The following is a 12,078-nucleotide window of genomic DNA, read 5'->3' as shown; positions in this document are numbered from 1 at the left end:
AAATATAATTTATTAATACGATTGACACCTAGTGAATTCCAAAGAGAGTGGAAAACAAAAAGGGAGGAAGCCAACAAGAAGAGTGACCTGGACCGCATCCCATCCATCCACTTAGGACGGAACAAGATACAGCCCCGACCAATCAGGGAGAATCTTTCCAAATACATATAATAAATAATTATATATATATATATAAACGTGTGTGTGTATAACGAAAGGAAAATAGTAGGTACACCCTGAGTCAGGAGATAGTCGGAAGTAAGGAAAATGGCAATGGAAGAGAAGGAGGTAGGGTTCTTGGGGCTGGGAATAATGGGGAAGGCCATGGCCACCAATCTGTTACGCAATGGCTTTAAGGTCACGGTTTGGAACAGGACTTTGTCTAAGGTAAGCTTCCGTTCCCTCCTCAACTGATGCCATCTCTCTCCGTGTGTGTGTTTGTGTGTGTGTTTGTGTGCGCAGTTTATGATTGATTTCTTCACTTTCATGCTGCTTATTTCTATGATAAGAGTAATCCTAAGAATGAGCATATATTAGGGAAAAAACATGTTGGAGAAAATGGTCTTCAACTCAAATTGATTATAATATAGCAAATATTTTCCGAGTAACGACTGTTTATGGCGCTGGTTTGAATTGTGACATAAACGACCCCAACGAGGTAAGAAAAAGTTTGGATTCGAGTTTAGTGGTCCAAGATAGACAACAGGCAATCTTTTTGCGGCTTACTCGTGCAAAACAAGTTTAATCTTGACTTGAATTTAAACTCTTAGAGGACACTTGACGAACTACTTGAAAATAAACCATGTAGTCACCGATTGTTCTTTATATGCGCTGATTATTATTATTATTTTATTGGTAAACAAATTTTTAGTGATCAAACGAGTACACAAGAGCCCAGTTATGGACATATACAAGGAATTCATTAAAAGTCATGCCATGAAAATCAATTACAATCGTAAGCTCATCCATTGACCGCTCTTGATCTTCAAAGGTTCTTTCATTCCTCTCTCTCCAAATGCACCACCATAGGCATATTGAGACCATTTTCCATATTGATGCAATTTGAGAGTTGCCCTGAATGCCTCTCCAAGAAGCTGGGAGGTCACTTACCCTTCTTGGCATCACCGAAGCTAGTCCCAACCAAGCAAAGACTTCATTTCCCAAAGTAATGCCAATCTCACAATGAAGTAGTAGATGGTCAACAGACTCTCCGCTCTTCTTGCACGTACAATACCAATCCATGACTATGATTCAACATTTTCTCAATCAAGTTGTCTAGAGTGAGGATCTTCTCCAAAAAAGCCGTCTATACAAAAAATGCTGCCTTTAGAGGTGCCTTTGTCTTCCAAATGCTCTTCCATGGGAATGGATTTGTGTTGCGCAAGCTCATGGCTTGGTAGAAAGAGCGAACTGTTAATATCCCTTTCTTAGAGGGGCACCAAAAAATCTTGTCTTCCACTACCCTTGACAAACGGGTGTAATGCACAATGTTAAAGAAAGCTGAAAAAAAAATCAATGTACCAATCTTGTGCTTCTCTGAGGAATGTAACATTCCATTGGAGATGATTAGTAGGTCCGCAATCAAGACTTCTTTCATTCTTGCTAGACCAGAAACTTGTAGATAAGTTTCCTTCAGTGCCATATCGCCGTACTATACATCATGCCAAGACTTGACCTTAGATCCATTACCCATAGTAAAGCGAATATTTCTTGCATATGTATCCCAGCCTCTTCTTATATGCTCCCATAGCCCCACTCCATAGGGCCCGCTCACCTCATTAGAACACCATCCTTCCCATAGTTTTCCATGTTTCAATTCGATGACGGTTCTCCACAAGGCTCCCTGTTCATAGTGATATCTCCATAACCATTTGCCAAGCAAGGCTTTGTTGAAAGATTTCAAGTTTCAAATACCCAATCCTCCTTTAGTGGGAGGGCATATTGTGACCCATTTCACCAAATGAAATTTAAACTCATAATTTATCCTCCCTAAAAGAAGTCACATTGGAGTTTCTCCATGCAATGAGCCACCTTGGCAGGGAGCGGAAATAATGAGAGGAAGTTTTTGTTTTGATTGGCACCGGGTGTCCAGGAATAACATCCCGACTAATCATGGGGATGCACAGGGGAGAGGAAGTAAGTTGGCAAATTGGAATGTGTACTTTTGATTAAGGTGACCCTACCACCTTTGGATAAATACATCCTCTTCCAACTAGCTAATCTCATCTCCATTTTTCTAGAACAACATCCCAAATAAATTTTGACTTGAACGTAGCACCCAACGGGAGGCCAAGATATTTCATGGGCAGCTGAAATATCTTGCATCCCAAGATAGAAGTCATACTCTCCACATTAGGAACATCCCCCCATTGACACTACTTCTGATTTGGCCTAGACCTTGATATAGTTTCAAAGCATAATAGGACAACCCTCAAAGCTTGAATTTGTTCATGGCTAGCTCCACAAAAGATTAAGATATCATCGGCGGATAATAGATCAGATATGTTGAGCGAACTAGTAATTTTCTCCCCCACTAAGAAGCTAGATATGACCCACCTAAAACCATCTTACTAAAATTACTAAAAGCTTCTATCACAAAAAAAAAAAAAGTAGCAGAGATAGATGATCACCTTGTCTCAACCCTCGTGAGCATTTAAAGAAGCCATTTGGCGTGCCATTCACCAATATAGAGAAACAAGCCGTAGAGATACAATGATGGATCCAAGTACACCATTTTGTACCACATATTTTGAGCATGCAGAGTAAGAATCTCCAGTTGACATGATCATAGGTTTTTTCCATATCCAGTTTGCACAAAAGCCCTGGCTCTCCCAACTTGAGTTTACTATCCAAATATTCGTTGGCAATAAGCTCCGAGTCGAGGATTTGCCTACCTTTGACAAAGGCATTTTTAGGCTTCGATATTAACTTCTCCAACACCTTGCTCAATCTATTCACCAATTCTTTGGAGAGAATTTTGTACAACCCGCTCACCAAGCTAATGTGACGATAATCTTTTACCTCTACAACACCAGGCCTTTTTGGTATGAGCGCTATAAAAGTTGCATTCAGGCTTTTTTCAAACCTTCAATTTTCATGCTTTAAGCACTTCCCAACATGTTTAAAAATTCAGTAGGATGCATAAAATGTTGAAAGATCCTGAAGTATTAAAGTAACTTGATGAAATTGCAATTGATCTGTTGATATATTCTTAAAAATAGTACTTTATATATTCTAAATTTAGTACCTTGTCAAATACCTGAAGGACACACCAGAAGTATTTTTTTTTTCTGACTGCGAGATCCTAGGTAGAAGTTACTTCAATTTGGTTGGGAGCATGCATAGCTCACACATCCCTGTTATTGTCAGACAGAATGGTATGTGGTCGATAGCTTGAACTGAAATAATTTCCTCATGCATGTTTGGCTTGTAACCCCAAATTGCAGTGTGATGAGCTGGTGGAGAATGGTGCTTCAATTGGAGAAACCCCAGCAGCTGTCATCAAGAAGTGCAAGTGTACCATTGCAATGTTATCTGATCCAAAAGCTGCTCTTTCAGTTCGTAACTTGTACTTTAGAATTTGATATTTCATTTCTTTATTTCCAATTCTCTGCTCACTAGAAGGCCATACGATGGTGAATGTTTAGGTGGTTTTTGATAAAGAGGGTGTTCTTGAGCAAATTTGCAGCGGAAAAGGTTACATTGACATGTCAACTGTAGATGCTGATACTTCTTCTAAGATAAATGAGGTTTGAGTTAAAGGCTAATGCTACTCCTCATTTCCATCTCTCTCTCTCTCTCTCTCTCTCTCTCTCTCTATCTATATATATATATATATATAAGTAAAAACTTTACTTAATAGAAAAAGGCATAGCCCAAGTACACAGGAAGCATACACAAAATACGCCTAATTACACTAAGCACTGATGATGGATACCATTTCTCTTTTATTTCTCTTGTATGTCATCGTTTGGGTTAAAAAATTGTCTTACATTGGATCAATATATAAATGATTTTTGAGACTTGTTATATAGTTTGTTTAGGGTTTTGACTGCCCATGCTAGTCCAAAAAGATATTCTGAGGGATTTTACAGAACCAAGAGTAGATGATTTTTCAATGCTAAAAATACTTGGTTGGAAAGGAAAAAAAACAGAAATGCCATTAAGTAGTCCATACTTTTTCTTCAATGAATTTTCTGTTTTCAAATTTCCTAGGAAATGCTAATGAAATCTAGCTGAGATGCACCTCCATCGGCTGCGGGATGGGTGGATGGTGTATCCATGGATTCAAAACCCTGGCAGCAGTGTAACTGGCAAATTCAAAAAAGAAAAAAGTATGAAAGAATATGATGCTGGAAAAATGATGCATGGATAAGTGTTTTAAAGAGGCTAAGTAACCCTACTTTTTAGTCATCCCATTATCAATGTTATTAATATGCTATTTGTTAAAGATGAGTAACATTCTAGAACATCTTAACATTTCCTTCTCTATGACTCTTTAAACATTCTCTGTTCACATCTTTAATTCTTCTACAACATCGTTTTCTTTTTTCCTGGTAATTCCCATTGTAAATGATTATCTGTGCCGAGGACAAAGCACAAGAAGTTTGCTTTAGATAAATTACTTAATTTTGCACCTTATATTTTTAGGCGATTACATCAAGGGGTGGTCACTTCATTGAAGCTCCTGTGTCCGGTAGCAAAAAGCCTGCTGAAGATGGTCAACTGGTAATCCTTGCTGCTGGGGAGAAGGTCAGTTCATGAGTTTATGATGCTTCAATTGGTTGCTAGTCTGTTACACTGGTGATTAATATCTTGTTTTAAAGGGGCTTGGAAGATGAGATCAATAGAACTATATTTGATGTTTCAAATGGACAAGTACTACTTCCAGCTGTTGTAAAATATTAGAATCGCCTTTCAAAACTATCCTTGACTGAGGGAATTAATTTTCTTCAAAAACATGGATGATTCACTATAAATGAGATGAAAAGTAATGTCTAAAGTAAGGAATCTTGCTTCGTTTAACTACCACATTATTACCTACTAAAGCAAGCATTTGATTTTAATTTTGTAACAGATGATAAACTTCTTTTGTCCATTTTTTATAATCTCTTAAGTTGGTTGTGCAGAATTTTATATAGAACCCAAATTTGCATAATGGTTGTCACGTCTGAAATGGGCATGACTGCCAAATTAATTTTGGTGTTATTCTGAAGTCCTAGTTGCAGCTTCATCCGTGTCCACTTTGTTGAAGTTGGAGAATGTTTTAGGTTCAAATTCTAAAACTGTCAAATAACAAGTAATAAGGAGTATGTAGTAGACAGAGTAATAAGGAGTAAGTAAAACAGTGAATGGTATGTTTGTTATCTACGAGGACCAAGCTGTAATACCGTATGAATAAAACCAAACCACACTATTTGGGATTGCTTTTATGTCCTATAACAGTTTCTTTAACTTGTAACATTATGCTAGCAACTAACCCCTAGGGGTTCGCTCAAGTGGTAAATGCCTTGGTCTTGGTGGTATGCTCCCTTCAGATCTAAGGTTCGAATCTTCTTGGGTGCAAACAATTTCTAGGAGCTATCGGACTTGGGAAACTTCCCCTTGAATTATCTGAGGTGCATTTGCGGGAAACTCCTTGCCGAAGGTCTGTTCACCCCTAAGATTAGTCGGGACTTTTTTCTCGGACATCCGGTGCCAATAAAAAAAAACATTATGCTAGCAACTGATCGTGCCTTCAAGTGTTATATAGAATCATCACGATTTAATTGAGTCCACCTAGTGTTAGCATGTGGTGTCTCCAATAACAGATTGTCCCCCAAGGGTAAGGGTTCTACAATCTTTAAAAACTGAATACACCACACCGAAATTCTTTATTAACATGAAGAAAAAACAAAAGAAAACATTTGTAACCACAGGGCTGGCTGGACCACCCCTTGGGGTGGATCTTGCCACCTCGGCAGTGTGGTTTGAAAACCACACCCGTGGGGTGGTTGCTGCAGCCACCCGGCATCCTACGGTGGCTGGTCCCATCCCAAATGGGATGGCCGGTCACCCATGGCATGGCTAGGGTGGCCCAGGCACTCCTCTGGGGGTTGCCGACCACCCTTGGAGGGTTGGACTACCACCCATTTTTTGTATTTACAATTTTTTATATATTTTAAGGAGTTTGATTCAGTATGGGCATGTAATTTGTTGATTTCATCTTCAAATAAAAAATTGATGTATCAGCTTTTTAGCATATAACAATATGTTTACTAGGAGTTAGTGAAATGAGATTTGATCTTTTATTATGATGAAGGGCATCTATCTCTATTTTCATGGTTTTCCTCCAACTCAGATAAGCTAATACGTTACTTATTGTCAAAGGAAAAGAACATGTACCCATTATGAGCGCAATAGGCAAGAAGTCCGAAACACCGAGTACATCCCGGTCTAAAGATGGAGGCAAACATGGTGGAAGCATGGGAGTCGGTAGTCTCATGCTGCAGGAATTAATGTTTAATGGATTTGTATGAGGTGATGCTAAAGAATCTGATGTAGCAAGGCCAAGTTGTGATGAAGAAGCACTTGGAAATAGGCAGCATAATGAATGATGAGGCCGACGCAGGATCGCTCTCATGTGGAGAACGAACATTATAACTTAAATGTAGATCCAAAGTTGACAAAGGCCGGTGAAGTAGCATAATACTGTAGCAACAATATCCTTTTTAAATCTGGTTGTATCCATTGAATACACACATAGTGGGACAAGATTAGGTTTATTAAAATTGAACTAAATGACTGAACTTTTTTTTTTTTTTTTTGATAAGTAACCAAGTGACTGAACATAACAAACACATTCAAAACCTTCTGTAGAATAGAAAGGAAGGAGAGGTAGGAAACAAAACAGAGTGACAAGATGCACCGTATAGAACTAAGGCTGACACAAATTTAATAAGGTGATAGGCAGTGAGGACGGTATCACTTCAAAACCGTTTGGGAACATGCTTGTGAAATGAAAGAACTCGAGCCATATGCAACAAGTTGGCAACTGATAAATTCTATCTTCTGCCACACTGCTCTGTTGTACTAAATTCCAACACTTCTTCCCAGAGCTTTAGTTGGATGATCATTTAGTCTCACAGAGAACTCACAAGAGATTCACTAGCTTGTTTGATTCATGGAAAGAAGAAGTGGAGATAACTAAGCAAGAAGTAACCTTGTCACATGATGATCCTTGATCCTATTCTGTCATTTCCAGAGTGCTGCATATCTTTATTCTGTTAGTACAGCTGGTAATAGGCTAGCCTGTGAACTTTGGACATTCAAGCTTATATTTTCAAAACGCGATAGGCTAAAATGATCCTTTCATTACTTCATGTATGCTATACATTCACCTTTCTTCAGTTTTCCTGTCCATTGCATCATTTTCACTGTTTGGAATGCAGGCATTATATGAGGAAGCAATCCCAGCTTTTAATGTACTTGGAAAGAGGTCTTTTTACTTAGGGCAGGTTGGAAATGGAGCAAAGATGAAACTTGTCGTCAACATGATAATGGGCAGGTAATGTTTGCTTTATGCTGATCCAACCTACAAATGAAAAGGAAAAAAAAAAGCAGCTTGCACAGACACTTGTCCATATACTGAGAGTATGTTCTTAATCAATGAGAGCTAACTATCGTGGCTAAGCTTGTGATTTTACGTTTTTTTTCTTTTTTGTGGATTTAATAATCTTTCAAACTCACTTGGCTGCAGAGTAGGCCAGATGATTATATTCTGTAGTTAGCTGTCTGCCAATTCCGATCCGAACCTTTGCATCTACCTTCTCGTAGTGGATGGACCACATGCCTTTGCTATCACAGGGGCATATAGAGAGAAAAGAAAAAAACAATAAACTAAGTTACCTTCAAATTTAGGGGCCATGAAGAACGAAGAAAGTTCCTTGAAATGCAAAAGAACCTCCTTGTAGTTGAATCCTTTCTTTTGTGGAACACCAATGACATGACATGCTAAGTTGAACACCAATGTTAAAGAGAAAGTCTCCCAATTCATTGTTTAGCCAAAGTCATTTTGCTAGTTCTTCCTATGCCTATATCCCTAGCCATAAAGCTATGCTATGTTAACTTAGGAGAGAAGAAAGATACCAATATCTTCACATATGCTAGGTTTGGGGCATGACAGTTGAAATGTTTGGGCTAATAAGGTTAAGGTTCAAAGGAATTAAAGCCTCGACAGGATTTGGGCATACATACATAAATACATACATATATGTTATTTCCCGTAGCCTGTTTATGTCATTCTTGATTATATGTTATTGCGATTCTATTATCAGTATGATGAATGCACTTTCGGAGGGACTTGCACTGGCTAGCACAAGCGGACTTGATCCTCAGAATCTTCTTGATGTATTGGTAAGAAAAAGACCAAGAACATTTTTGTTGACATATTTTGGAATTTTATTTGACTGTTGATAAGTTACATGTTTTTTTTTGTTAGGATCTGGGTGCAATTGCTAATCCAATGTTCAAGATGAAAGGACCTACTATGATCCAGAACAATTACTCCCCTGCTTTTCCGCTGAAACATCAGCAGAAGGACATGAGGTTGGCTCTTGCCCTTGGTGATGAAAATGCTGTATCAATGCCAGTTGCAGCTGCAGCCAATGAGGTTATACTCTTTTCTTCTTCTTTTTTCCTGTGTTGAGGTATTTGCAGCAATATTGATTAGTAAGATATCACTTGGTACGATGTCCTACACTAGGACAACCCTTTAATTATTTTTTATAACCAACCTGCTGCTTATTTATCAAAGTTAACTAAAAAATGTAATCTAGTAGTAAATAGTTAATTAACTAAGGATAAATAATGCCCCTCACCCTCCCTGCTCTTCCTTCCCATTTTGTTACGATAATGATTGACAGTTAGGCTTACGATATTCAATTAAGATGGGTTGGGTTTTAGATTACTTGATATTAAATAGGACAAGTACATAATTATTCTTATATTGACATGGGTTCAGGATGGGTTTTGGACTCAACTATCGAAAGCAGGGTTTAGTTTGGGACGGGTTTTCATTCCAAAGAGATTCATATTTCATTTTCTAGATTACCTTGTCTTATTATCATGTTTTCTTATTTTAGTAAGAATGAAAATCATAATATAATTTTGGACTTGCCCGGATAATTTTATGAAATATGATATGAGGCTTCATATGTCAGTGATGGTAACAAATTACAGAAGTTGGTAAGATTATGTCCTTTGCTATTGCAATCATCTGTTAAAGAGTACTGCTACACCCACAAACGAATTACACAAAAGTAATTTTACAAACTAATGTGATTTCATCTGATTCATTAGATTAACTTGACAATAAAATTAACTTTATAATCTGACGAACCACATCAAGTCCCACCACTTTGTGGGATTGTTTTTGTGTAATTCCTTTATGGCTAGAGTATTTTCCTTTGTTAAATACTGTGTTGAATTAATATCATAGAAGTTTTTGGACGTACTTATCTTCTTTTATATAAAATAGAGAGTATTTGGCGTGCTTAGGAATGTGAAGATAACAGCATAACACATTCAAGTACTCGAGATGTTTGATACAGGAATCAAGGATTAGGGAGGATAACTGATTATTAGAACTAAAATTTGTTACTTTGAATCTCTTGTAGGCTTTCAAGAAGGCCAGGAGCATGGGATTAGGGGACCTTGATTTTTCGGCTGTGTTTGAGGCAACTAAAATTTGTTACTTTGAATCTCTTGTAGGCTTTCAAGAAGGCCAGGAGCATGGGATTAGGGGACCTTGATTTTTCGGCTGTGTTTGAGGCCGTAAAGGTTCTTCAACATCAGTCTTAGTACAAAGACTGCTTAAAAACTTGAGCAATGATGAACAGAAAGCAAAGAACTGCTTAAAAACTTGAGCAATGATGAACAGAAATAAATAGTGTTGGCAACTATAGCCAGAAAGAAAATGTTGCGTTTATCTTCATAGATATTGTGGGCTTGATTTTCAAAGTTTTTAATATGCAAAGGTTCTATCGGCCAAATCTTAGAAAGAGACTGAACTTTGTCGTGTACAATGTAATGATAAAATGCATTTCGTTGTGTCGGCTACAATGTAATGATAAAAAAAACATTTCCTTGTGTTGCAAACTTGCAATAGTTTTAGGGTTTTGCTAGATACAAGCGAGTTCGTGCACCATATTGCGTATCAATGATTTTTTTTATTTAAAAAAAATGAAAAAAAAAATTTGAGAGAAGAAAATCTCCTATATCATAAAAATTATTTTCATCTTTAATTTACATCGTTTCGTTAAACATATGTATTACATATCAATATTGGTGCACGAATTGGTGCAATAAGATTTTTCCATAGTTTTATGTCCTGGTCTCACTCTCTCTCTCTTAGAAATTGAGGGGGGGGGGGTTGAAAAAATTTATTGTCTAATTTATCTCATAAAACTGGTTCTATAAGAGAGAATTGTTTATTCTTTATATACATACCCAAGATCTTACACCCTCTCTCACGTGCATATCAGTATTTTTTTTTGTTCTTGTCACGGGGTTAAGTAGAGTGGGCTCTCATTTGTTCTGTGATATGTTCTAATATCATGAAGAAATTCATAGACTTAACTCATTTTACAAAACCGATTCGATAAGAGATTATTGCTCATTCTTTATAAACATGCTTAAGATAATGTCCATAAGCAATGTGAAATTATTCCTCAATAGAGGGGGAGAGACAAAAACACGGAAGAATCTCATTGGGTAGGGTGAGACTTGCGTCTACTAATCCCAACTCCTAACTCTTGAAGTCCTGAATTGCCTAAACCAACGCTGTCATGACTTGCTTGGGATCTAGGGCTGTTAATTGCTTACTTCGGGTCAACCTATGAAATAATTAATCACATAAACCAACGCTGTCATGACTAATCCCACCACCTGAAGTCCTGAAGCTTGAGCTATTTTACGAGCCTACCTTCATTGCTTGCTTGGGGTCTAGGGTTGTTAATTGTTGGATTTGTGTCAATACATTTGGGTTCAGGTCAATTTTGAGTCAACCTGAACTCGACATGAATAACTAAATGGGTCAAATACCTCAATTTGAACTCAATGTGATTATTTCATTGGCTGACTGGACACGATTCCATTTATTTATTTGGATTTTTTGTATCGGGTCAACTCGAAATATGTGGAGTGTCAAAAATGTCACGTGTTGACCCAACTGACCTTTGACTCGGCTTACTTGAATAACCCGAAATGATCCATTGACTTTTCTCTTTTGCTAGCTGGGTTAACCTGTGAGTGACCCGACACTACCCGATTATCAATCGGATCGATCCAAATTGATCCTAATTGATCCAAACTTGATTATGCTCGATCATAATCCTATTTTTATGTGTCATGTTAGATGATTGTGTCAAAAATTGACAGCCCTACTTGAGGACTATGGTTATTGGTGATTTTCTTTTAATAGACGAGGGTATACAACTAGTTATATATATAAGTTCGGAAGGGATCTTTGTTTTTGTCGTGCCACATCAGCTATTTTTTAATTAGTTTTTATCATTTAACATTTAAATAATATTAAAGTCTTCTAACCATTTTATTTAATGACTAATTACTATTTTTGATGTCCAATTACTCTTTTGTAATGGCTACTAAAAGAAAGATAAATCTGGTTTATCTTTTGTTTTAGTTTTAACTGGACATCTCCAATTAAAAATAAATAGACAGTGTATTATACAAAGCGACATCGTGTAGAATAATTTTTGAAAAACAATTTGGGGCGGTTGGGCTGGTATTAAACCATTAACAGACACCAATAAAATTTTGACACATCAAATATTCCATATTAAGCAAAAAAAGTGCATCACACTAGATTATTCATCTGTATAGTAAGCCCCAGACCCCTCACATTCCAAGTGTTCTGAATCACCTTTTCTCCTGCCGTTGTCACCATCTCTGTCGCCCACCATCTCTGCCGTCGCCCATCTCTGTCGCCCTCCTGCTGTCGTTTGCTAGGTAATTTGTTGATAGTATGTTTTCCAATTTGTCTTCGGCTTCGTTCTCCTCCATGTATCCTCTTCCTCT

General features: G+C 37.4%; 1 protein-coding gene across 3 annotated transcripts; it reads left to right on the top strand.

The window, feature by feature from the left end:
• The first annotated feature begins 212 nt into the window (after window positions 1–212).
• On the top strand, window positions 213–10,137 carry LOC108991176 (glyoxylate/succinic semialdehyde reductase 1). 3 transcript variants are annotated; one of them, XM_018965337.2, is made up of 9 exons: window positions 213–387; window positions 3,447–3,557; window positions 3,648–3,749; window positions 4,651–4,752; window positions 7,431–7,546; window positions 8,316–8,394; window positions 8,480–8,650; window positions 9,657–9,716; window positions 9,811–10,137. In XM_018965337.2, the coding sequence occupies exons 1-9, from the start codon at window positions 268–270 to the stop codon at window positions 9,838–9,840; spliced, it is 891 nt and encodes a 296-aa protein (XP_018820882.1). In that variant the 5' UTR covers window positions 213–267; the 3' UTR covers window positions 9,841–10,137. The 3 variants fall into 3 exon arrangements, with proteins under 3 accessions (XP_018820882.1, XP_018820904.1, XP_035549389.1); XM_018965359.2 differs by lacking the exon at window positions 9,657–9,716 and having other exon boundaries at window positions 9,751–10,137; XM_035693496.1 differs by having other exon boundaries at window positions 9,657–10,137.
• Window positions 10,138–12,078: the final 1,941 nt, after the last annotated feature.

Source organism: Juglans regia, chromosome 8 (assembly GCF_001411555.2).
Source record: "Juglans regia cultivar Chandler chromosome 8, Walnut 2.0, whole genome shotgun sequence".
In the NCBI taxonomy this organism is placed as follows: domain Eukaryota; kingdom Viridiplantae; phylum Streptophyta; class Magnoliopsida; order Fagales; family Juglandaceae; genus Juglans; species Juglans regia.
Note: the sequence above shows the minus strand (reverse complement) of the source record. Positions and strands in the feature narration are given on the sequence as shown.